Source organism: Miniopterus schreibersii (genome assembly GCF_964146895.1).
Source record: "Miniopterus schreibersii genome assembly, chromosome: 2".
Lineage (NCBI taxonomy): Eukaryota > Metazoa > Chordata > Mammalia > Chiroptera > Miniopteridae > Miniopterus > Miniopterus schreibersii.
In genome coordinates, this window is record NC_138102.1 from 1,122,760 (window position 1) to 1,149,957 (window position 27,198).

Below are 27,198 nucleotides of genomic sequence, written 5' to 3' on the forward strand. Positions count from 1 at the left end.
TGACCACCTGTTAGTGGCAGGGATTATATTTGCTCAGTGCCACCACCAAGGAACGGCCTGATTGCTCTCAGCACCTACACATGCACCTGCTGCCACCTCTCCGTCCAGACGGCTGGGACGTCCTGCTGGGAAAGCCGACCTCCCGGCCCCTGCTACCCCCCCCCCCCCCCCCGGGAGGCACTGCCCTCCTTCGGCCTACAGGCCCAGAAACGTGTCCACTGTTCGCCTGGATAGAAGCAGCCGGGGGCTCACTCAGAGATGAAACTCTTAGCCCACTCCTATGACATGTTCAAAAACAACACGATTCATATTATGCTGAATATTAAGGAAAATATGCCGGAGGAGATAAGAGGAAGTGCTTTTAGTCAGTGTGATAGGGGGAATAATTTACTGCCTCAGAGTCTCATTTCTCACCACAGGTTGCTGTTTTCTTTATCTTTATAGCATGAAAAAAATTATTTCAAACATAAACAAAATTACAGATAAAAGTGTACTGAGCCCATCGTTCATTTGCAATAATTACCAACTTGTCGCAATTCTTTTTTTTAGTTATATATCTTTTCAAACGTCCCTCCCAACCCAGTTGGGTTTGAGGCAAATATCAGAGCATAAATTCACAAGTCCATTAATATGTCACTATCCATCTCTGAAAAATGAAGATGCTTTTGAAAATAAATGGCCACAATTCCATTATCACATGTAAGCATACTCACACAAAAAACCCTTAATATCATCCACTCTCCAGTTAGGATTCAAATTTTCCTAGTTGTCTTATATTAACAAGGAATCTAATTACCCATTTAGGATGCAGGTAAGGTGCAGATATTATAATTGGTTGGCATGTCTCTGAAGTGTCCTCTACAATCCTATAGTTTCTCTTCCCACTTCTCCCTGCTCCGTCCACCCTACGATCTGTTTAGTGAACACGAGCTCTGTCCTTTGCAGAGATCCCACCTGTAGATTTGGTAATCACATCGCTGTGGGGATCTTCCGTGTTCTTCTCTGTCCTTTGACTGTCCTGTAATTGTCAATCCAAGAAAGCCTCGCTAACTCAGGTCTGATTTTTCTGGCAAGAATTCTTCCTGGATAGGCTTTGAAGCACAGAGTGCAGGGTTTGCATTCTTTCTGTGATTTGAGGAGCCACTGACGACCGTTATCCAGGTCCGTTATTTCATTAGGGGCTCTAGGATGGTAATATTTTTTCCCCCCAACCAAGATAGACATTATCACAACTAGATTCACTCATGTAAAATATCATGTTGGGTTAATAACTCTAGGTCCTTGGGCAAAATGGTTGAACTTCCTATTACTCTCAGTATTTAATCCAAAAGGCATAATATTCATATCACCCTCCAAAGGTGACCGTGAGTGTTACGGTCATAACTAGCTTGCTAATATTAATAATAGGAAGAGAGCAAAGGGGGGTGGACATTATAAACACCGTCACCTGGGCAGCTTCACCAGGAAGCTGCAACTTTATAAGCCCCGGGAATGACCCATCCAATCCCTGAAAATCACTGGGGGAAGGGGTCCAACAAAGGGGAGAGTGGACGCATGCACAGTGACGTCGCCGTGACATAGAAAAGGTGCCCGCCTGTAGTAAGAGCTTTGGCTGGGAGGGTGGGTCCCAATGCAAGTGAGCAGAAGTCTTTGGGCACATAACCCCCAGACAGAGGGATTCTCTCTCTCTCGGTCTTCTAGCTTTGCTCTTGTTTCCTTGCACTCATTTCTTCTGTGACCCACCCTAGCCCGTCATGTGACCCTACAAGCCTATGGCCCCCGGCCATGAGCGCCCTCCTTGTGATGGGTTGTAACTGGGAACACAAGCTGAGCGAGCCTGAGGCTGGACTGGGCTGTGCAGACATGGAGAGGAAACTCTGCGAATGGCTTTGATTCTAGTCCTGCTGAAGACAAGACTGGACTTTTCTATGACAGGACAGAGCGTGATGGGACCGTGAACACCCAGCGGCTTAATTCCATAGGAATTGTTTTCTGTGATATCTGATATCTCACTGTCCCATGGGGGCCTCAGGAAATTCTCATTCCTACAGCACCCCAATGGTCCCACTTCTAACAGTGACAGGTGGGGACGCAGAACACACCACACCCGATACATGAGGACTATGTGAGATAATGCAGCAATTGTTGTTCCATAAAAAATTGGGGCACCTTGGCATCAATCTATCTGTGGGTCCCTCAGGGAACCATGTAGAATGAGTTTCCGAGGGGTCACAGGCGGAGAGGTTGACCCACCAGTCCCTTCCTCCCCTTGGTGGGGGAGGCGTCCCATTTCCAGCACTTCGGGCTGCTCTCGGCTGGGCTGGCTCAAAGCAGCAGACAGTCCCATGTCGAGGAGCAGAGAGCGGAGGAGCGTGAGGAAGAGAGCCCTCGGCACAGCGACCGCTGACCTGGGCCTCAGGAAAGCGCACAGGTGGGCAGAGGGTCGCCTGCGCGTGGCAACAGGGATTTCTGCTCTTCAGGGCCCGTGGCACGTAGGAGAGGCTCAGTCTCGCTTGGATACTATGGTGGTTGGCATATGAAGGGGTTTGGAACATGCCACCCCAATATATGTTGCTTTGGCACGTTGATTATTTAGAGCTGAAGGCGCCTGAGAACCAGCCAACGCAGGAAGAGCCGAATTGGGGAGCAGCGCCTGCCGTCTCCAGATTTGTTTCCGATGGTGCCAGTTCACATGAGCTCTTTCTGTCTTGAGGTTGTTGAATGAGTTTCAGTTCCTGGAACCAGAAGAACTTAACAAACCTAGACACCACCAGGGAGCGAGGGCCGGGAGCAGGGGGCTCCGGGTGGAAGCCCCAGGCGGGCCCTGAGTGGGGTCGCTGTGCGGTTGCCTCGGGAACAGGGCTCTGGGGAAAGGGCTGACTGTCGGTTTAGCCGCGTGGCCTGCGGCTGCCTCGCACGCAGGGCAGAGATTTGATAGGACTCTGCGCTCTGAGCGAAGCTTAAATCCTTTCTGCTGGGACAGACCCTGAGCTATCACTTAACCTTCGGGAATTCCCGTCTCGTGGTCAATAAGCTGATGAGGTTGCTTCATGAAGGACATTTTGACTGTATCTCTCCATGAAGTTAAAAATGAACAAATTATTATGGGATGAAGTCATTTGTCAGGACGGCAAGTTAACCGAGAAAACAAAGGCAACCACAAACGCAATCCCGACGAACGGAAAACATTTACCGGGAATCTGCGCCACTTCTCAGCACATCCCGGAGGCAACCTCGGCTTTGTGCTGGGGTGACCCACCGCGAAATGGGGTCCCCGCCCCCCCTAGCCTTCAAGGCCTTTTAGTTAGACTGTTGGTTTCAGCCAAGTTAGATCCTAAATTAATTGTTTAAAAAGGCAGAAAGAAAACAATAAAGACAGAAGTATCTGCCAGATAAACTGAGCCTCCAGGAGTGAAACCCAAGAAGCCAAATGCTTAACTGTTGTGTTTAAACTCAGGGGTGCAGGGAGTGGAGGAGACACCCTATATTCACTGAGCCTCGCCACGGGCCATCGAGCCTCGTCTCGGGTGTTCGTCAATGGAGAGAGCGGAAGGTGTTTTGAAAAGTGTTGCAAACCTGAGAAATGAGCAATAGAGTTTATGTTTTTATTCACAGTCTGGTTCAGATAGCAGAGGATTTTTAAAATATATTTTTGGTTCAATGTATGAATGTGTTTCTCCACGGGTGAGCATGTGTGCGTTTGTGTGTTTGCACCTGTACATGCACATGCTAGTGAATGAAGTCAGGAATATATACAAGGTGTTTAAAACGACGAAGAATTTTAGAAGGGAACCTGTCATTAAGTTCCAATGTATAAAATTAACTCTTAAAAATATACTTAATTATTTGGGGACATTATGCTACTAACATACTGCTTAAAACATTTCATCGGTGCCTGTGGTTGGACGGGCGCCTTTCAGCGGATGTCGGCCCATGACCCCAGGATCGCCCCGCACTCCCTCCCAGGCCCAGTCCCCCCAGGTGCTCACACTGGGCCGCTGCGCAGTGGTCAGGTGCGCTGGCGCGTGCGGTGCGTGAGCTCACGGTCTGCACTAATCCACATGAAATAATCTCGGATCCACAGTAGTCACACACTCTGCTTTGACCTGATATCAGATGGGAACAGGGACAGTGTGTTGCTTTAATGGAAATCACATTTCCTTTACTACAAGTAAAGGAAATTTGCCGACTTTATCACAAACAGTGGTCATCTAAAGGGATAATCATTGATTTTTGCGGTTCTCTAGAGATAAGCCGATTAGCAGTAATGACCTGCGCGCGTCTCGCCGGGGCGACAGGCACAGCCACTCTCCGAGACGCCAGCTTGGCATCAACCCAGTTTTCCTGTTCCGACCCCGAGTCTCGATCCTTTTAGGGAATTTTGATTTTTTAATTTCTAGGATGCTTTTAGTAATAGAAATTAGGGTTGTTTTAGAATTAACTTGAAGGGTTATGCCAAAATAAATTCTTCAGTGCCATCGTTTGGTTCTGCCTGTAGCCACACTCCCCCTACAGACGGTCACCCCTTGTACTTGCACTATGACTGGTCTCCTTCCTGAGCCCCTAACGCAGAGCCGCCCGTTTCCTCCTAAGTGAACTCAGAACACGGCCGACAGAGGACACCTGCCCGCTACTAAGCTGCTCTGAGCCGCGCCGGGTGCCCCGCGATCTCTTTCCTCCGTCCGGAAGATTGATCACAGCGTGTCCTGCCCAGGCCTCTGACCCCGCATCAGGCAGGGATGCTTAACGCGGGTTCCCCGCCAGCTCTCACGGGAGCACCCGCATTTGCGTGACGTCCCTTGAAATCTCAGGAGGAAATGAAAACCTAGCACCACGGTCCCCTAAAGCCCAGACACACCCATGTGACACCGCTGGCCCTCGTCAGTCATTCAAAGCGAGGATTTCCTTCCACTCCGACTTGCGTTTTAACACTACAGGGAATGACCGTCGGGCAGATTTGTATAAGAAACTACATCACCGGCATGAGGTGGCAGAAGCCTGTGCCCCTGGTGACTAGACGTGAGCCGGGCTCGCGGGCTGGCGTTCACGCGTCTGAACACCCGTCTCTTCTCGACACCCTTATGTAGAATAACACGCATTTATTTATTAATACGCTCAGCAGATATGTATAAAAAGAATCAGTTCCTTTGTTCTCCATGGTTAACAAATATAGAAATACATTTGATGAAGTCATTAATTTTATGCTGCTTAAAAAATAAGAGAGCCCAGAGGGTTTCGGGCGGTGAAACTACGCCCTGTGATGGGTGATGACGGGGGTCGGGTCAAGCCGCAAAACGACACTGTTCTTGTACAGGGCTCGCCCCGTGGAACAGGAAACGGCCTCTTGTCTACTGCAGAGAAGTGAAGTTATTTGAAATAGGATTTATTAAATCCTATTTTTTAAGTTAACATTTTTTGAGCATGACTTTAAATTTGCGAGAAATAACTTCCCCTTCGTCGTTTTTAAAAACATGATTTAATTTCAGGGGAACAAAGGAGACAACATTGATCCTTCAAATAGCGAAAGTAAAATTTTTCTGGATGTTCGATGAGTTTTGTTTCAGGTTATTTTATTTGGACTTTCCAATACCTGTCTTTTGAACTCTAGTCAAAATGCACAGAGACCTTGGCACATTTCTTGAGCACCTGTTGCTGAAAAGATTATATAAACCTGCAAAATCATAAGCTCCCTGCCTAGAAGTAATCTTATTAAAATTAGCTGATGAAACAGGACCTAAAGAGTAATCATCCCAGTGACAACTTCATTTCACAAGGAGCGACTTTGAAAATAGGAATTCCTGGGCAGAGAAAATTGCGAATCATATGAGATTTAATGAAGGAGCATTAAAAAGACTCTGAGTGGTGCAATATATATTAATACGTATTAAGTTATGATCCACAAGTATCACGATGATAGCTGTAGATTTCATAATCAATTTGGATCAAGGGGGACAATGTTGAAATATTTTCAATTTTTTAGTAATAAGAAATGCAGGCATTTTACATTAACGGCATTTCAGAGAGGTTGGTAAGCGGAAGACTCTCGGGAGGTATGTAATGCTGACTCCAGTCTTGGGGAAGTAATGGCCTTTTCTCTAAAAAGCAGAGAAAAATTAATGCCAGGGATCATTTTACCTTCAGTTTCCTGTAATTAAAATTCTCCTGAACCCTCCTGGGTGCCACTGAAGGAACCAATGAAACACAGTTGTGAAAAATAGAACCATGCACAGAATGCTCCTTTGTCAGAGCAAAAAAAAAAAAAAAAATGCAAGAAAGGTGTTAATTCCACTGAATTTAAATTTTGTGTAATTTTAGTTCTCTGCAGTAGCTGCTTTTTCAACGGCTTTAAATAACGATTTCAATCATTTCAGCTGGGTGACGACTTACCATCCAGGTTCTGAGCCTTCCGGTCAATTAAGAAAGTTGTAACCCAACTGGAGTTTTCCAAGAAACATTCAAAGAGAAAGTTTTTAAAGATGAATGGATCATCCTAATAAAAATAATCATCATAATACCACCTACAGCGTGACAGGACTTAGCTGTGGGAGGCGCCGCTGAGTCAGCTCCCTAGCCAGGCCCTTGCGTTCATCTCCATGCTGAGTTCTGGGAGCTGGTTGTCCTGAAGCTGCTCCACTGCTACAAAGGTGGGCAGCCCGGCCGGCGGGCTCAGCGGTTGAGCATCGACCTAGGATCCAGGAGATTGCAGTTCGATTCCCGGTCGGGGCGCATGCCCGGGTTGTGGGCTCGATCCCCAGCCGGGGGCGTGCAGGAGGCAGCCGATCAATGACTCTCTCACCATTGATGTTTCTCTCCCTCTCCCTTCCTCTCTCTGAAATCAATAAAAACATATTTTTAAAAATGGACAGATTTCAATTTTAAATACTGATTTTGAAGTATCCCAGCCTACCATTCCTCCACGCCGCGTTGAACCACTTACATGTTTTTAGAACGGTAGTGGATCTGCAGGTGACAATTGTCCCTACTGACCTCACTCAGAAAACCTCTGCTGGTCAGCGCACCGGACACAGCAGCTGTGGAAAGAAGGAGACGGAGGGGGCGCGGTTCTGGCCCAGTGGCTGGGTGGCCTCGCGGCCTTGCGGCAACTGACCCTGTTTCGATCAAACATCGAAGGCTGGTTCAAGGTAATCTTGTGAAATAAAAAGGTTTCTCTCTTTCATGGTCTAATTCTCTCTCGACCACTGAGAACAGCCGTCTAATCCAACCCCTGGTGTCCTTCCAAGAAAAGAGCGAGCCCCTCACTCAGAGTGAGGGGTAGATGGTCATGAAGCGGAAGCTTAGCCGCTGGCCGGATACTAAACATCACACCCGACGGCGGCTCCGCGTGAGGACGTCCGACGCCTGCCGACGGGGAGGTGTCTCGAGAGACCGGGTGGGATTCCACCGACCACCCCGCACGTCCCCTCGCAGGGCCCTGCTGGAAAGGGCCCCTCTGAGTGAGAGGGTGGGGTGATCGACGGCAGCTCCATCGAAACGGAAACAAAACGTGGGCCACACAGGTGACCGCGTAGGTCAGTCAGTATTTCCTGGAGGCACGTTTGCAAAGTTCACAAAAGTAAAGTGGTAGAGATTCTCGTACATGTCGGATTCTGCCAGCTCTGCCAGCAACCGCCTGTCGAAATGCGGCCTCTCACCGGTCTCTATACTTGTCCGTATCGACAGAGCCTTCCACAGCCCACCACCAGCTGAAACTGGGCGTCCTAACTCAGTGTTAGCTATAAATACGCGTCATTCTTAACCTGAAACCCAACCGTGGCTGCTAGGATTTCAGGCAAACCTCAAGCTCATAAAAGTGCCCGTGAAATCCAGTATGTATGGAGGGAGTCCAAAGCTTTCATTAAATTTTTAATGGGGCAACTGACCCAAATATATATTGAGAGCTTCTAATTAACTTGGAAAGTCCTGCAGGCAGAGACAGCGAGTTATTAATCATTTTTCTACACCCAATGCTAACAATACGCCCGCTACATCTGATGTATATATTCCTAATACAGGGTGTCCCCCAAAATGTACACACACTTTAACAGCTGATAGCTCAATTTTGAAACTGAAATGTATTTTAATAAACGCTGCCTTTTAATTATTCAGAGCGTGTGAACGCCTGTTTCTGCGGCCACCCTATCTATGTATTATCATGATTGGTTGGGTGACTTATTTCACGGCGCAGCACCTCACGGTCAATTCGACGAAGCCGGCGCAGGGACTAGGGACCCAGCCACGTGGCTCGTGCCCTTTGGAGCCGCCTGCCTTCGGCACAGCTCTGACGGGCCCGGTCTCCCCAGTCGCCCCGTGCGGGTGACGCCGCGGGTAAGCGATCCCCGCAGGGGCTCGCCGACCCGGTGGCAGCAGCGGGCGGAGAGGGGAAATCCCGCACTGTGGTTCCACATTCTGCACAAAAACGCTGGCAACTCAGGCCGACAGGCTGCTGAGCCCTGCCGCGTACCAGGCGAGGCTTTCACGTGCGAACACGCCGCCCGCAGAGGGGCGGCGACCCCGGCTGCGCGAACACCTGCCCGCAGGAGGGACTGGTGCGGCCGCCAGCCGGAGAGAGGAGCCCGAGGAGCGGCAGCGAGGGGTTCCCAGCCTGAGAGCCCCCGAAACTGGTCCTATCGCATAAACAGAAAGTGTAGAAAGACAACTTACCGAGGGGACAGTGCCCGCTAAGCTCTTACATGCCTCAGCGTCCAAGCTCGGCACCCGCCTCCTGTGGCCGCTTATTAATCTATTTAAATCGCTGTCATTGACTGAATTTGTGGACGTGAACCCCACGCACGCACAGGTTTAGAGAAGGAAGGTGTCAGTTGAAGTGGTTTTATGTATTATGGCTAAGACGTGTCATGTATTAATATTTTAAACACGGTTTTTAAATAAATCAATGCATGAACATACATTGAATTAAAAGTCTGGAACGAACTCAAAAGTTCATTTGTTCCATTAGGCGGCCCTTGGGGGAGACGTCGGGCTATTAATTTCACCTCTCCGGTGGAGAGAGCGGCATTCTCTTCTCAAGACATATGTTTCCGTGTTAGCAAGAGATCACCTCCAACGTCTACGCAGAAAATTCCTGCAGAAGCCTAAGGGCCTCCACGTCCTGGGTCGGGAGACACCGCGGGCTGTTCAGAGTGAATTCTTGCCTTTACGGTTTCTTGACGCGCCGCGAGGCCCAGAGCGAGCCCGCCTCCGCCTGCCCGGCCGTCGCTGACAAAGGCCACGGGCGAGCCTGAGAAATCCTCACACACGGCTGGCCCAGGTCACGCTGTGCAGGTGAGGATCTGGGGCCGGGGGCGTTTCGGCAAATGGCAGCACAGCGCTGGTGTGACCGAGTCAGGCCCACACCCTGCGAGCGGGTCACCCTCCGGGCAGGGCCCCTGCTCGTGCCCTCGGCTGGGGTGCCCTCCACCTTGGAGGCCGGAGACCGTGAGCCGCCAGCACGAGATGCTCCACGGCCGGGCGGGGCCCCGTCGCAGGGCTGGAGAGAAGGACGGAACGGCCACAGCGACGAGCTGGGAACTAAGTTCTGAGGAACGACGCAGCTTATCAAGGGGGCGGGCGTGGCTTCTAGAAGGGCCACCCCACAGACCAGCTCCACGGACGTCCACAACAGACCCAGACGACGTCGGCTCAGGCCACGTGTCTCCAGCCGCCCCCCATGGACTTGGACGGAGACGCTGTGTCTCCAGTCCCCACTCTCGCTGCGCCCCGGGGACGCCCCTGGGTCACCACACGTGTGGCTGCCTGGGTCTGGCGTCTGGGAGGGTCACTCACGCCCCTGCAGGCGGGACTAGTTGTCTTTTCATTTTATTTAGTATTTCTTTGGAGCGCACACGATGTCCTCATGTGTCCGCTGTGGATGGACATTCTGGCCATTCGCCGTGTCTGACACTGAGCAGGGCTCCTGCGGACGTCCCCTGGACGTGCCTGTGACGCCCGCGTGTCCCCGTTCCCGTCGGGGCCACACGCAGAGGGAAGCTGCGGGGTCTGGAGAGGGCTGAGCCTCAGCTTCACAGCAAAAGGCTTTTCCAAAGGGGGCAGTGGCTCAGGCTTCCGCTGACAGTGAGGGAACAGTTGCCCGATTTGGGGCTTTTTTATCTCTCTCAAATGAAATCCGACCACGCTCCGTTTAGTGAGCCGGGTTTGGAAAGACCCTGGGGCGGCCGTGGGTGTTGATGTGCTCACGCCCAGGGCGGCTGCAGGACACGGGACTCGCTTCCCTCGAATTTACCGGCTCCTCCACGGGACTGGGAGGCAGAGGCTGTGTCCCTCGTTTCCCAGAGCGAGGCGGCGAGACGCGAGGCGGAGAGCACGCGGGCCAGTGGCAGGTCCTTAATGACAGAGTCGAGGCCAGGCGTCGGCAGCTGGGAACACGGGCGCGCGTCTCCTCTGAGTTATTGAAAGCACAGGGGCTGGCCTTTCGCAAGGCTCTTTGGCTCTGAGAGAAGGTCAAGTACGTATTTAGGGAAAGTGATATGTGTTTCTTACTTGAGTGAATTTATATCGACTAAAAACTATTTTTCTTTGAGAGGTGTAGGGGTTTTCAGAATTATGCAGAGGCCATAAGATTAGGGTTTGCTAATTGATTTCCGTTAGAAGAAAACGTCACTGGTCCGCACCTACCTGAGAGGTGCCCCTGGAGGAGGGTAGGTGGTGCCCACCAGAGGAGGGAGCCAGAGCGTCCCCTACAGGGTCCTCACCGGTTCTGCAGACCAGGGGCCCCTGGGGCCCTGGGAAGAGTCCGGAGAGGTGATTTCCTTCATTTCTTCAACGTGTATTAATCGAGCACCTTCCAGGTTCTAGATGATTCCGCTACTTTGCAGAGTTTCTGTCCTAAAGGGGGAGATGAACACCTGCCTACGGCGCGGGGTCCAGGTCCGTCCGTCGCCCCTCGGTGGAGCTTTCGCAGTTGACCTCAGGGGCGGGGAAGGTGAGCACTGGGCAGCGGGGGATGCGCCTGTTACACCCAACACTGAATCCGTCTGAAAAGACCAGGCTCCTAATTTGCCAAAACACGTTTTCAACAACACGAAAGTCTTCATTTTCTATAGAGGTCTTCATTTTGAACAAAAAGGACAATCAATAGTTAAATGAACGATCACCTAAAAGGAGAGCGAATGATTTGTGTCAGCTCAAGATTTAAATCCGCGGTCGGTCAGCCTCTCCCTTGACTTACGGGACAGGGTGTTCTCGGTACAGATGGGAAATTTATGACAAACGGTTTCAAAATCATTCATCAGTTACAGAAATCAATGGCATTTCATTTTGTGAAAATTGTATTTTTATAAATAGCCGGGTAAACATATGTAAAGCTGGGGCTCAGCACATCTACGGCTGCTTAACAGTGAAGAGGCATCCGTGGTCCAAGATTAATTCACCTTTAAAAATCCATCTTGTAGACATCGAAAATGTCTAGGTGACAAATTGCGCTAACAAGGTGATTATTTAATTATAATTAATGACAGAGGCAACATATAAAGAATGGGCTCAATTTTCAGCTGATTTGTAAAAAATAATGCGTCCTGCATAAATCCATCACTGCAGGAGAGCTCGGTCTATACACAGGTGTTGCAAATACATCAGGTGGCTCCTCCTGCATTTCCCACGTCTTTTGTTCCCAGTGCTGCTTTAAAGGTGAATATATTTTAGGAGTAGCAACCACAGGGCCCTGTCACTTCTCAATCAACTTTACTGCTGCTTTTGCGCTAACGTGATTGGGTGGCGGAGGAGACAGACGCCAGAGAGCAAAGTGTGAGATTCAGGGGACAAAGAATGGAGGTGCCAGCTAAAGACCCCAAGAAATGGAAGGAAGATGCTTACGGTGGCGGCTGTTTATCTGACCAAGAAGAGCACCAAGTTAAAAAGACTGTATTCTTTCTTTTTAAAATATTTTTTATATGTTTTTATTGATTTCAGAGAGAGGAAAAGAGAGAAAGAAAGAGAGAAACATCAGTGATGAGAGTCATTGACCAGCCGCCTCCTGCATGCCCCCGACTGGGGATCGAGCCCACAACCTTGGACATGTGCCCTGACCCAGAATTGAACTGTGACCTCCTAGTTCACAGGTCAGAGGTCAACCACTGCGCCACGTTGGCCGGGCTGTTCTTTGTTTTTAGAAGTTATGAAACTCTAGGCGGCCACTGTAGTCTCGGACGCAGAGGCGATTTCTGGTGGAGAGACACCACCAGGGGCTGCGAGGGAAGCCGCAGAGGAGTTTCATAGAATCCCACCTAATTCACAGTCACATTTTCTCCAAGTCACACGGGTGGGATTTTTATATTCTTAAGAGCAACCACGGATGAGAAATGTGACTGCAGTGATGTTAGAAATGACAGTAAGCAGAGAAAAGCATGTCTTTTAAAAAGGTTCCCTTCTCACCAAATCACCCAAGATGCAGCTTCTACGACAGAACATTTGCATAGATATTGAAACAGCATTTGGGGAAACACCATGTAGGTTTTCACTAGTATTATTATTACTGCTGTTCTTGTTGGTTTTCGAGAATGTTCATCAGCAAGGCTTTTCCTTTTCGCAGTTGTATTGGTAATAACAACAGCATGTTGTTGTTTTTTAATCTTATTTTCTTTAGTTGAAATAAAAGTCCAGTACCGATCGGGGCTCCCTGGTGTTCCATCCGGGGGGGAAGAGAGATGAACGATGGGCTTTCCTTACGGGATGGAAGGTTTCCCAGAGGCCCCCAGGTGGCAACGCCGGGGGGCAGCTTTCAGAGACCTGAGGGCGGCTGGTAGGGGCTCTGAGAGGCCCCTCTCGCCACGTGGTCTTGTAGCTGAACTTCAAAGGAGCTACTGCTGGCCCCCTGCCCTCGGCTGCCCTCGGCTGCCCTCACGCCTGATCTGGATTCAGCGGGGGGCGGCCTGTAGCTTCCGTCCACTGGTGACGGCTCTGCCCTCAGGAGTCAGAACAATCAATGTCCTGCCTCCCTGCAGGAACCTCCGCCCTCCTCGGGAGCACCTCAGGTCTCCTTTTGAATGTTTCTTTTTTTAATTTTTCATCTTTATTGTTGAGAGTATCACAGGTGTCCCCCCTTTTCCCCTCCCTTGCCGCTTCACCCCCAGGCCTTCACCGCACTATTGTCTGTGTCGTGGGTCATGCGTGTGAGCATCTAAGTCCTTTGGTTAGTCTCTCTCCACCCCACCCACCCCACCTCCCGTCCCTCTGAGATCCCCCGGCCTTTCCTTGCTTCCATGTCTCTGGTTCTACTTCGTCAGTTTACTTTTTTGTGAGTATCGGCTGCTCTCCACCTGTCCCGGGTTCCTTACAAAAGGTGATGGTACCAAACCCATCTTCCACATTCACCTGCTAACTCCTGCGCTCAGGCCTGACACCTCCTTGGAAATGAGGCCCATGTGCTAATGAAAAAAAAATGGGGGCCCCTCTTGCCACATGGTCTTGAGTCGAACTTCGAAGCCAGCTGGAGAGCTTTCCTAATCTGGGCCTGTTAAGCCGCGTGCACACTGCATTGTATTTTTGCACATTTTATCTCTTTGGATCTATGTGAGAATTTTTCTACCCACCGCTTGAATTATACCTACAGTATTCTTTCAATATCAGGGGCTGACATGGTTAAGCTCTTGCAATTTTCTGTCAACCAGTATGTTTCTTATATCCGCCAATTTCTAGTATCTTCAGGTTTGATACTCTATTGTTCGTCTTTGTCGAAATCACTGATGCAGATGCCAAACGCCCTGATCAGTTTGGAGGGACGGTACCCAAACACGTTCCTGTATTCAGCACCAATCAAGCCATCAGGACCCTTGGAGGGGACCAAGCAGTAGTTGAGAAACAACTTTACAGATTTACCTACCTAATTATGAACAGTGAGCTGGCATTGTAATTATTGATTTATGATCCAGACCAAGTGGCTGGAGCATTACTAACATACCTGGGTGGCTGGCGTGACCTGCTTGTGCTCTGCCTTCCACGGAAGTTGTTTACAAATCGCTCTTCTGACCTACAAGTTTCTGGGGGTTGTATATAGTTTTTTCCTCGGGGGCCCTGGCTCACATGTGGCACATGTTGGGGAGCAGGGCCTTAAATGAACTGGCGTTCCTGTGGTCATGTTTGGGGGACACTAGAGAAGTTTGCTTGGGAAACCATCTCACTTTCTAACAGTCATGCTTTTGTTATTTGCAAATGAAAGTGGAGTTGTTTCCAATGGACCTCTTACTAGATTGAATTCTGTTCATGGTACTGCTAAGGATTATTGATTATTAGAAACATATAGGAAATGATTCAATATTATACAGGTATAAACATGAGAAATTAGATACAGAGAGAGTTTCAGAATCAACCCTACAGAGAGCCGACGACAGCATCTCCGGGCGCAGTGTTGTTTGGAGGGTCATTTATATACAAATTACTAAGCCAGGCAGCTGGATTTACGTTCTGTGAATATATTTTAGAACTAAGAATGAGATGATCATACCTTACACATTTTCATGCAACATCTATGCTACACCATTCTTAGGGTACCGATTAAAAAAAATAACCAGAGCACTGGGATATTTACTCTTTAGGTACAGAAATTAAAATTAATGCTAATTGATAGTTACTGATTAAAGCTTAGCAATAATTCCCGCAAAACAAGAAAAACCTGCGTACATCACAGTAATAAAGCTTTATAAATAAGCTGCTACTTGTTTCTAATGTTAATTGTTCATAGAGACAGAAGGTCTTTTCAGGCTTGTATTTCTTACCCTGTCTTTAGCAAGAAAATCCTAAAATTTCAGGGTTGGAAAAGACCAGTAGTTCTTTTGCTACTTTTTTGTTTTTTCTTATAAGGGGAAACGTTCTTACCTTGAAACTGAGCATTAAATCCTTTGCGCCGATGGTTGCTGTCCGACGTGAAATGGAGCCGCAGCCAATTTTTGCTGCTGATGACGGGCGAGGGGAGGTTCATGCCGGTGAGCCTGGAAAAGACAAGGCAGAAAAATCCCCCGTGTGAACCAACAGAGCCAATGTCCTACGTCACACCCACTTCTATTTATTTTAATCCTCACTTGAGGATATTTTCTCCATTGCGTTTCAGAGAGAGTGAAGGGAGAGAGGGAGAGAGAAACATGGATACGAGAGAGACATCCATCGGTTGCCTCCCGCACGTGCCCCAACCGGGGCCGGGAATTGAACCTCCCACCAAGGTATGTGACTTTGGCCAGAATCAAACCCAGGATCCTTCAGTCTGCAGGCCGATGCTCTAACCACTGAGCAAAATGGCTTTAAACCCACTTTTAAAGCCCACTAAGCAGTCGCCCTGGCTGGTGTGGCTCAGCTGGTTGGGCGCCATCCTGAGCACCGAAATGCCGCAGGTTCCATTCCAGGTCAGGGCACCGGCCCGGGCTGTGGGTTTGATCTCTGCTCGGGGTGGGTTTCTCTCTCACACTGATGTTTCTCTCCCTCTTTCTCTCTCTCCCTTCCCTTCCTCTCTCTCTAAAATCAATTCAAAAAATAACACATACAAAACCCACCCCACAGCCTTCAGAGCCATTTATTAGCTGCCTTTAAACCTCAGAACGTCCGGGGACTTTTACCTTCGCCCACATGCAAACGCTGTGTTTATTTCTAATGGAGTGAAAGCGTCCACGAATATTAGACACTTGGATTCTTTATTAACGACACGCACATGAGAAAATAGCCTTTTAATTCTTATTTCATCAGAACCTCAATACGATGGCTTCTAAAAGGTAAAGAAATAGGCAAACGGCAAACTTCCACCGTCAGCTATCCGAGCCCTTAGCGACGGTTTCCCCGGCAGTCGGCTCAAAGTCACCGCTTCCACGCTGGGTCAGAAGCACCTGGGGTGTCAGCGCCCGTCTGCGCAATTCAGGACGCGGCCTCTCCCACTGCCGAGCGGTAGGGGAGCATTTATGAGACTGGCGAGGAGAACTGGCCAAGGGATTTGAAAGGGAGCAAAAGCCTGTTTTGAGTAAAGGAGCATCTTAAACAGTTAAATCCCCCAAACATCAGATAGGATCCACCTCCGGTCAGGCTATTAAAAGATCGCCCACCTTTTCTGACAGGTGCAGTCAGACAACAAAGGCAGGAACCTACTTCCCCCGGGGAGCCTCTGCCAGCCCTACAATCAGTGCCTCCCAGGGAGCAGGGTCCCCCGGGTGACACTGTCCTGGCAGGTGGCGTGAGTCACTGGGCTGGGACCCGTCAGACGCAGGGGATGTGCCAGCTCGATTTTCACTGGCTGGGCCCCTGTGCAGCTGGGCCGTCCTTTCTGGACCTTGGTTTCCAGGCTGTAGCTGGGCTTGGAAACACCACCAGGCACTGAAGCAGCTCCACAGACGTGCGTGTAAATGTCCCCAAAGCACGTTTTCAATGTCACTCACATGTGGCTGTGGGCTGTGTAGTTATTTTTCATCTCTGGTGTCGAATCTATTTTCAAACCGATGCTTGTGAGTGTAGGCAGTAAGAATTTAAGACATTGGCTTGTAGCTGAACCAGGTGGGGCCCTTCGTGGGCTGACCTGTGAGCTCCCCGCTGCTGGGTCAGGCTGGAGACGGTGTTCCAGGCCCAGGATTGGGGGGGTCCAGGCAGCTGGGACTCCCAGTTGCTCATTCAGGGCGCAGACAGCGTTCCGGGCCCAGGATTGGGGGGTCCAGGCAGCTGGGACTCCCAGTTGCTCGTTCAGGGTGCAGACAGTGTTCCGGGCCCAGGGTTGCCAGGCCCGGGCGGCTGTGCAGAGCGTTTCCCGCTCCCTCCGCCACCTGCGTAAAAGCAGCATCATAAGAAACCACAGCCAGGCTCCCCGACGTCCGGCTGTTCCCTGTCAACCCTCGGGTTGGACACGTGCGGTGTCCGTCTATAGTTAAAAGCCAAACCTTGACTGTGACCAATTGCAACAGTGCCGGTGTCCCTGAAATAATCTCCTATCAGCAGAAATGCGGGACTCAGATCTGCCCGTTTGCTGGGATTTATGTTGCACAGACTGGGGACGTCGGGGACGCGGGTGCCCAGAAATATTCATCAATCTAATACGGAGGCTCCCACCCCCTTTCTCCGGGTGAGATTATGTGATAGAGTCTGTTAGGAACAGGTCGCAGACCTCTCAGCCCCGTGCGAACAGTGGCCATGGGAGAAGCGCATTCTGGGCTCAGCCACCCGCAGCCCATGAGCTCTCCTACGTTTACTGAAGTTTGCAGAACGAAATCCATGTTACAGCCTCATGTGGAAAAGGCCGGGTAGGAACCTTAGGGGTCGTGTGTCAGTCTGTCCAGTGGCTCAACCCGTCCTGGTGCAAAACCAGCCGCGGCGTCCGTGTGGTGGGTTCTTGAGGACACTGTCCTTATAAACACTGAAATCTGTGTTTTAAGGAACTTTCCCGGGTGACAAAATATTATTCTTTTCTGATGTTTTTTCGACCACTTCACAAGGTGGAAACCCTTCTTAGCGCACGGCCGGGTTTGCCTGTGGGCCGTGGTCTGCGGACCTGCGCTAGCACCTACGAGGTGACCTGGGCGGACGCTGGGCAGGAAGGTGATCAGATGATGGGTGTCAGCGAACTTGTGTAAGTGGAGTTTCCTGGGGAACAGGACCCTGCCCTGCACAGCTGGTCCTTCAGTACAAACTAAGGCGAAGAAAGCTGACCGACCTCACAGCGGAGGGAGATCCTGTGGATGCACAAACACTCGACGGTTCAGATCAGCGTCGCGGTGAACACCTCCGTGCCCTGCCTCCCACGGGAGCACCTGTGCCCCCAGCGCCTGTGGTGATGCCCGCCCGGGGCAAAGGGCCCTCGGAAGGTGTGACCGAGCCACAGATCGTGAGGCGCAGAGACCACCCTGGCTTCTCAGGGGCCCAATGGGATCAGAAAGATCTTCAAAAGTAAAAGGAGGCCGGGGAGAGGGCGAGCGAGCAGAGGGCACCTGGGGAAGGAGGCCAGAGTCGGCGCGGGAAGAGCTCGCGGCCCAGGCGGCTGGGCACCTTGGTGGCGGAGGAGGGGCCGGGACAAGGAGCACAGGCTCCTCGAGGGGCCGCAGAAAGCAGCCCGATGCGCCCTCTCCGGAGCCCGCAGAGAGAAGCAGCCCTGTCCACGTGCGATTTATTCCTCCAACGCTGGGGAGGGGCGGGGGGAACGGGTGAAACAAGGTGGAGGGATGGCACCGCCAAGGACGCAGACGGCAGTGGGGTGAGGGGCAGGGGGCGGGGCTGGGCGGCGGGGCGCAGGGGCCGGGAAGTGAGTGGCATCTGTAACGGTGCCGATAATTAACACAGACAGAGCCGTGTAAGGCTGATACCCGCAGAGCCGTAAGGTCAGACGTTTGTGTTGGTCGACGCCATCGGGTTTGAGCTCGCCCGTGTGGCCGCGGCGGAAAATGATACGGCCTTTTAATATCTAGATGCTACTGTTCCTTATAAAGCTGTCCGGAAGGAGAGCACATAGGACAGGTCACGAACCCACACTCAGCACCAATCTTGGGGACGCCCGGCGGGGGAACCTGCCTGTTGCCACCCATGACCGAGCGTCTCCCGCCCCTGGGGCGAGGGCCCGGGAAGCGTCCTCGGTCCTTAGCTGCAGCCCCGTTCGGCCTGCTGCTTTGGTTTTATAAGATCATTTTATAAATGAGGGGCATCGGGGGCAGCCGTGGAGAGTGGACGTGAAACTGAGCGTGAGACGCAACGCAGAAGCATTTTAAAGAGAAAGGAGGAAATAGGGGTCAACGAAATCTGGGTGAAATCAGTCACAATACACTGACTTTTTAAATCCTAAACATAGAGAAACGACGGTCCTCACCTGGTGAAATCAGGCGAATCAAAGACATTTGGACGTAAATGAGAGGACGGTCAGGATAAAGAACACCCGCTGCCGTGACTGGCCGGAAAGGGGGCTCCCGAGGGGACGTTAGACATGACTCATTTCTGGAGCCTCGCAAACTAGGCCAGGAAACCCATCAAGCGGGAGCGAGAATCCCCGGCCGTCCCTGTAGGTTCGGCTCGAGGAACCGGTCGTCCTCGCTTGCTTTTCCCAGTAAAGCCAAATTAAGCAAGTGAATCCAGCGGCCAATTCATTTCCTTTAAAGGAGTCAGCAAGGATTTGTTTCCACCAACAGTAAAAACGGGTGTAGGCCTCACGGGTACTGAAGTTAAGACGACCTTCTTGGAGCCAAAATAGGCCCGGCCAGTCTGCTCCACTTTCTCGGAACAGCTTCGCCATGAATCTTAGGATCCTATTTATACCGAGTTCCCGGCGTCTCTCTTCCCTTCACCTCTCCCGCCTCCGTCCTCACCTGCAATCCCGGGGTGAGCGCATTGCCCTAAACATCGCAGCTCATTCGTTTTCCTTATGTAACTACACAGAGCGACGTCCCGAGATGATTCTCTGCAGCGCATTTGGAAATGCTCACGTCTCCGGAGAGAGCTGCGTGTCAGCTCTTTGACGTTAAGCCAGGTTTCTTCCATCTTTAGAAAATCGTCGTAAACCGCTGGGTGTTCCGGTAGTTAAGCGTCTTTAACTATGGAGACTAGGAAGCCGGGGAACTTTAACACCATCAACCAGGCTGGATGCCCGGCCTCCCCGGGGAGGCTGAAGAGCTTTCTAAACCCGGGACTGCTTGTCGGCTTGGGGAGGTCACCTGGAAGCGGGGCTGGTTTTTCCTGGGCTCTTGTGGACGTGTGTGTTCAGTGCGGCTCAGAGAGGTGTTTCATGTGTCTCTTTTCTCAAAATTAAATGGAATATCTGACCAAACAAAGTGTTGCTGAGATGTCGCGTTTCTCACTGGCCGTTCTCCACATGACCTGTGAAAGCCACCGTCCCGGGAACATATATGGAGTTTCTAACACGGCTGTTCTAAGCCTTATTTTGTATACTGAAGAAAGTGACATGGAAGGAAAGGCCGTTTTCCCCTGAGAAGACGTGAAAAGCAGTGACGAGCTGCATGTGGTGTGTGTGTGTCCAACACATGCACGTGTGTACACAGGCACATGTGATAGTTACCTATTTACATACAAATACTTCCAGAAATGTATTCTGAAAGTTTTATACGTATGCGCCCTCTGGGAAAACAAGCAAAACAAAGACGTAAACGCCCGCCGCCTACTTGAGATCACCTCGCAGAAGAAGCCGCTAGCTCTCCCTTCGTCGGGATGAACCCTCCTTTGGACTCCTCTTTCCCGTGGTGGGGCCCATGGCCAGCCCCCGGAGGGTCTCCCCCGGACACGTCTCTCTCTGGCTCTTCCCTCCAGGCTCTTTGGGAGGTTCTAACATTAGTGGACCCCAGTAGCTCGGCCTTGCCTCTCGGTAGCTTTATCAGCCCTTGTGACCGGCGATCACCTTTACCCTTCTCTGTGCTCCGCTCTACTCAGACCCACTCTGTGCAGCTCAGACACAAGCCGCAGCACCTATAATTCAAGCCCAAGTCGGCAAACACTGGGAGCGACCTTGAGAGCCGGACCCCATCCTGGGCCTGGGAGCTGCAGCCCCGAGTGAGCCGAGGTGCCCACGGCCTGTCCGAGAAGACTGACCTCAAAATGACACACACGCAGGACAGGCGCCCCCCAGCGGGAAGTAAGGTCACTGCGCAGGCCCACAAGAGGGGCCAGACCCACCTGGAGACGTGATGCCTGAGCCGTGACCTGTCAGCTGAGGAGGTCAGGGGTCACCGGAGAGCAGAGCGAACCAATGTGAGGATCCACGGTGACGCCCAAGCTGCCCCCCGTTTCTACAAACAGTCCAATCGCTGTCATCATGGAGGAAGAGGGCACCGTCCTCAGCACGGGGCTGGAGGCTCTGGCCACCCTGCCCTCTCTCCCCTGCCCGACCTAGAGCCCTGCGTTCCGTCCGCACGAGGCCGCGGAGCCCCCTCCGTCAGCTCACGGGCTGCTGCTTCCACGCCTGCGCCGCGGGGCCTCCATCCGGAGCCCTGGGACTCACTGGCCTGTTAAGTGCTTTCTGGGTTTCAAAGCCTTTGGAGAGACGTCCCCGCGAAGGTCTTCCCTGCATGACGGCCTGAGTGGGATTGGAATCGTGGCCTCGTGATCCCTCCCCCCGCTCCATCTATTTCTGTGGGTGTTGGGAGTCTGTCCTGTGTTCTTGGGGGCTGTGGAGACACCCGCTTCCCCAACAGCACTGCGCACCCTGAGGCTCCAGGCGGCCTCTGACCCGTTCCCCGGTCTCTGCAGTTCTTGAGACACATGAAGGTATCAAAACATTCATTGAAAATGGTTTCTATGGTTTTATTTTTTATAAATATGTCTTTATTGATTTCAGAGGGAGGAAGGGAGAGGGGGAGAGTGGAAGCATCAATGATGAGAGAGGGTCACTGACCGGCTGGGGATCGAGCCCGCAACCCGGAGCCTCGATCTCCCGGATCAAAGGTCGATGCTCAACCACTGAGCCGCACTGGCTGGCCATCGATGGTTTTATTTTTGTTCACGATGTGATCTCCTAAAACACAGGGAACCCTAAGACTAGAAAGGCTGGGGTGATTAAGAGAAGGCCGACCCTATCGCTTCAGGGACAGCAATCTCCCCGCAGCGTTCTGCTGTGGAGTGTGACTCCCAGGGGCTCAGATCTGCTGTCCACTGAGCCCTGACGGTGACACGGGACTCAGACAGTGAGAACGCTGCTGTGCCAGGGACTGGGCAGGGGCAGGAGCGTGGGCCCTGTGGAGACAAAGGGGCTCGGCCCAGAGGAGAGGGATTTGAGAGCAGGTCACAAGCGCGCCCAGCACTCAGCAAACGGGATGGAATTAACCCGAAGGTCGAGCCTGAGGGCCACCGGGAGAGGATGTGACAGATCCCGTCCTCTGAAGCTTCAGGACTAAATGTCAGGGAACCGCTAGGAACAAAGCCAGGCAAGGGCTCGGGCAGACGGGTAATAGGATGAGACAGGCCAGGGACCGCGCCTGGCAGCAGTTCTCGGCGCAAGTCCTCTGGGCGTCCCGTCCAGCCAGGAGGAACCAGGCCAACGAGCCAGCGGCTCCAGCCGGCGGAGCATTTTCTCCCTCCCGGACCCCAGGGCTCCGCGCAGGCCTCGCCTCTCCCTGCGGAAGGACCTGCGGCTCCCGTGCGCACAAGGTTGAATCGCATATTAAAAATCTGGGCTGCAACACACGAGTCTGCATCAGAGCCACTGGCTTGGAAAAGAAACGCTCTGGGGTGCTTCTGACCCTCGACCCCGCGACCCCGGCGGGTGGCTTCGGGACTGTCTGCGAGGACAGCACCTGAGGTGAGTGGGCAGTGCCAGGCCCGCGCCTCCCAGCTCCCCGGTCGGCGGGAGGATGGCTGAGCGCCGGTGGGCGTTCGATGATTAACGAAGACAGTGCGAGCAGATTTCTATAATAAACACACACAGTCAATACTCTGAGACTGACAGAAAAAAGGTGCGAAATGACCCTGGATTTCTGCATCCCCGATTGTTTTCCCTGGGGTATTATTTTTAGGACTGCGTATTCTCTGAGACATGGTAAACGATATTTTTTCCCTTGGTAAGGCTCATCCTAGCCCGATTCAAGAGTCTGAAATGAGTCAGCTTTTTTTAAGCAGACTTCTTACATCGCTTGGTGTAATGACATCACCAAATGGGACCAGCTCCTCACATCCCGCCTGCCGCGTGCCCCGGGGTAGGGCTGGGCCTCTCGGATGCTCTCCTGAGGGCACCGGTGCAGCTCCGACCCTGAGACGTCAGAGCCTGGGCATGTCGGGAGCACCGTCCAGCCGCAAACCCAGATCAGTGCCACAGGAGCTCAGGCAGCCTCGGGTTTGGTCTGTGGCTGGCATGATCTCTGGGGCCACACACACCAACACAGAAAGCAGGCTCCCCCTGCTCAGGGCTCCAGACCACGGCGGGGAGCAGCCAGCCCCTCCCAGGGGTGCCGCCCCACCCTTTCTGCCCCAGGCTCATCTCCCTGCGGCATCACAGACCCAGACTCTGACGTCAGCTCACCCAACCTCCGGGTCAGCCTCACCCTTTCCCAGCGGGGTGAGCGCAGGCAGTGCCCCCACTCGCCTGAACCGCGGGCCTCCCCTGTCGGGAGCCACGGGTAGTGCTGAGGACCAGACACTCTTGGTGCCTCTCAGCCGCCCGTTTCCACTTCCTGCACCCAAACGGATTTTCATTTTGTGCTGATACCCACTCCGCCCCTGCCTGCAAAGCGATTCATGGAAAGGTGAGTGCTCGGGGCCCTGGTCCATATACATACACACACATGCATGCATACATACACATCCATGCATACACACACACCCATGCACACACACATACACATACATGCATACACACATACACACATGCATACACACATAAACATCCATGCACACACATCCATGCACACATGCATACACACATGCATACACACATACACATCCATGCACACATACATACACATAAATGCATACACGCACACATACACATCCATGCATACGCGCACATCCATGCATACACACATACACATCCGTGCATACACACACCCATGCACACATACATGCACATACATGCATACACACACCCACACATACACACATCCATGCACACATCCATACACATCCATGCATACATACACACCCATGCACACATACATACACATCCATGCATGCATACACACACACATACATGCACACACATCATACGGATCCATACAGATATGCACACAGAGACATGCGAGTTACTCTGTGACTTATGACGTATAATGTAAGATCTATAATTACCTATCATATATAGGTATGGTTGTATATATACGTACATATCAGGTCAAAATTTTCCAAACATTCTATCATTTTTCCCACTCGCATTGAAGAGAATGTCACCTCGTTAACTTTCCAAACGCGCCGAGTGGCTTCTGTTTCCCACTGGTGTGCGATGCCCCAGGAGCTCGCGGCTGGCTAAGCCTCTGGCTCTGACTTCACGTCCGTGACCGTGAGTCTAGCCGAGGGGTCACAGGGGCTGAACTGCGAGGGGAAAGCCCTACGTTCGAGTGCTAAACACCAGGGTCCCAGAGCCCACGGCACCGGGTGACCCATCTCCACAGAGGTTCAGGAAAACGGGCCATGGGCGTGGCCTTCACCCAACGTGACTGGTGCCCTCAGAGGAAGAGGGGACGACACAGACACACGGGGGCGGCCATGCGAGGACACAGGGGAAGGTGGTCATCTCCGCGCCAAGGACGCAGACCCAGGGCAGACCCTTCCCTCTCGGTCCCCGGGAGCAGCCTTTCCTGGGGACGCTGTCACCTCAGGCTCCAGCCTCCGGAAGGGGAGACGAGACGTGTCTGTTGTTTAAGCCGCTGGGTCTGCGGAACCGTGTGGCACAGCCACGCAGGGAGCACAGCGGTCGCCTGAACACGCTGCTCACGGCCCTGGAGGACGGGCTGAGGGCTGTGGCCCCGGGCCCCGGGGAGCCGGCATCTCATCAGACCGCGGGGTCCCAGCAGCGGGACGCCTCCTGCCTACAGGGAGGCATAAGCGCCCAGGACCGGGCCTGAGAAGAACGCGGGGGGCAGGAGGGGCCCGGGGGACACAGACACCAAGAACAGGTGTCCTCAGGGGGAGGGAGAGCAGCGAGGTGGGACGCCGACGGCCGGAGCCGGGGGACACAGGCGTCTTCCGGAACCACGAGGGCCACGGATGACCAGGAGGAGACATGGCTTCGGCCAAGTGAGAACGAGAGATGGCAGAGGAGTTTGGGTCCACACCCCCCAGAGAACGTCGGCTCCTACGAAATAGGACCGGGAGCCCTGGCTGGCGCAGCTCCATGGTTAGAGCATCGGCCTGAGCACCGGAGGGTCGCGGGTTCGATTCCCAGTCAAGGGCACGTACCTGGGTGGCAGGTTCAATCCCCACCCCACGGGGCGAGTGCGAGGCAACCAGTTGCTGCCTCTCATGTCCGTGTCTCTCTCTCTGTCTTCTTCCTTCCCTCCCTTCCACTCTCTCCGAAAAGCAGTGGAGAAAACGTCCTCACTCCCTCCGTGAGGATTTAACAAAAAAAAGACACAGGCTGGGAAATCCACAGCAGCGGGCTCCGAGGGGCAATGCTCAGGTTGCTCCACGTTTAAAGCTTCCGTCCAGGTGGCCCTGAGCCCGGGGGGCCTGCCGCAAAGTCCAGGAGGACCCCAAGTTCCCAGCAGAGAGCCATGGAGACAGGAGCCGCTGTGCTGTTTCCACCTGTTCCGATGACCGGTTTCTAAGCGTGACTGCGCCCTGCCCAGCCGTCCCTGCGAGGCCCGCGCCGTCCCGGCTGGCGCGTAACCCAGGTCCGTCTCCCGCACACTGGGCACAGGCTGGCAGCGGGAGGCTCGCCCGCGGCTGCGCTCGCGGGTTCCCCTGAATGCGCGCCCAGGACAACGCCGAGCAGTCGTCAGGAGACGCGGATCCTGAGGAGGCCTGTCGTCTACCTTCACGGGCAACCCGCTTAGTTAGCGTTTTGTGGCTCTTGCTTAGTCATTCGAACACATGTCTCTTAATTCACTTATTTTTAAAAATCTATTTTATGCACATTTTATGTTCCCCCTAAGTATTGAGGCAAAATAATACTAAAATGGACCTATTCCGGCGAGCGATGTGATACTTTCCTATTGTGCACGCGGTGAGATGCCGCGGTCCAGCTGACGAACGCGCCCGGCCTCACAGCCCTGCGTGGTGAGAACATTTAGATCCACTCTCTGCAGATTTCAGGTACGTAACGTGGCGTCAGCCGCAGTCACCAGAACTGCCTCCTCTTGCACCTGGAGGTGTCGCATTCTGACCAGCATCTCCCCAGGTGCCCCCCCGGCCCCTGGCTCCCCCGTTCTGCTCTGTTTCCACACACAAGGAGACCCCGGGGTGCTTGCCTTCCTGGTCTGCCTTCCTTTGCTCAGCGTATAGCTACTGCCCTCTAGGCCCCTCCGCTTCAAGGCCTGGGAGGAGATGGACAGTGACCGCTCGCTCAGCCACCCAGGATTTTTTTTCTTGGAATAGGTATTTTCCCCCCTTTATAGCTGAGGAGTGAAGCCTTACAGGCACGGGCGTGGCGTTTGGGTTTAGCATTCAGGACACGGCCGGTGTGTGTGTTTAATGAATGTTGAATACGGGGTCTATGGCCTTTAGATTCTGAAAATGCGCCTGGGCGCAGGTCTGCGGGCCCGCGGGGCGGGGAGAGGGTTAGTCACACCCCAGTTCACGGCCACGCTGCCCACGGAGCTGACCCCTCTGGCTTGTGAGTTCCGGCTGCTTCGGAAGGTGCAGAGCTCGGGTCAGGTCGGCAACAGGTGAGCCTCTGGATGACCTTGGAGGATGTCCTGATGCAGACGTCACACGGCCTCCTCTGGGGAGCTGCAGAGGCTGCTCTGCCTGGGAGCTAAGCTCTTGCCAGGGGCTGAATATCTTATTTAAACCATTTAACTCCCAAAACAGACAGGGGGCTGGGATCCCACAGGGGAATTTCATATAGTTGCAAAAGGCAGGATTTCCTATTTATGGCTTTTATACTTGGGCAATATTCCATATTTTATACATACAAGGGGTCCCAAAAATGTATACACACATTGAATAATTATTAATCCCAGTGGGTTAAATCTGAAAAGAAAGAAACATCAATTGAGCTATCAGAAAAAAAAGTGTGTGTACATTCTTTTGGGAATATTTATATATATACACACACACACACACACACACATACATATATATACATATTCAAATTTTCTTTATCTAAAAAGGTTCTGCTCAGTCCTTACTGCTTCTCCAGAGCCCGTCACGCGTGGACGAAGGGTGAAGGGAGCAGCGGCCGGGTGGGGCCGTACCTGTGTCCCTCACACCTGGAGGACAGAGGGGCTTGGCCACCTGCAGGGGCGGTTTCCTGGGGTCAACAGGGGGCTGAGCAGGCTTGAGGGAAGTAATTAATTATATACCTTTCCCTTATTAAGAATTGCAGAGTTAAACTGCTTAAGAAACAATAAATACTCATATTTTTCTTCTTGCCTTTTTTAAGTGGATTTTAATATCCACAGCGATGCTGGGGAGACTGGACCAGGTGGAGGCAGGGTTCCAACTGTCCGCCCTGTGTGTCAGGAAGACAGAAACTACAGTCAAGTCGTGGTCTTCAGTCTTCATATTTCTGAGAAAAGTTGAAAATTTGGTAAAAAAAAGTTGTGCCAAGTTGGATAAAAATATCCATTAAATGTTAATATTTAAAAACATTCACTGGCACAAAACAATATTCAGAGAGATGCAGCTCAGAGTGACATCCTGGAGGGA

At 52.2% G+C, this 27,198-nt stretch overlaps 1 protein-coding gene across 1 annotated transcript in view; it reads right to left on the reverse strand.

The window, feature by feature from the left end:
* Window positions 1-27,198, reverse strand: part of CSMD1 (CUB and Sushi multiple domains 1) — a 1,001,626-nt gene that overhangs the window by 314,467 nt on the left and 659,961 nt on the right. Inside the window, exon 6 of the mRNA XM_081129106.1 lies at window positions 14,827-14,939. Coding sequence (XP_080985232.1) covers window positions 14,827-14,939 — 113 coding nt within the window. The remainder of the gene's footprint in view (window positions 1-14,826; window positions 14,940-27,198) is intronic.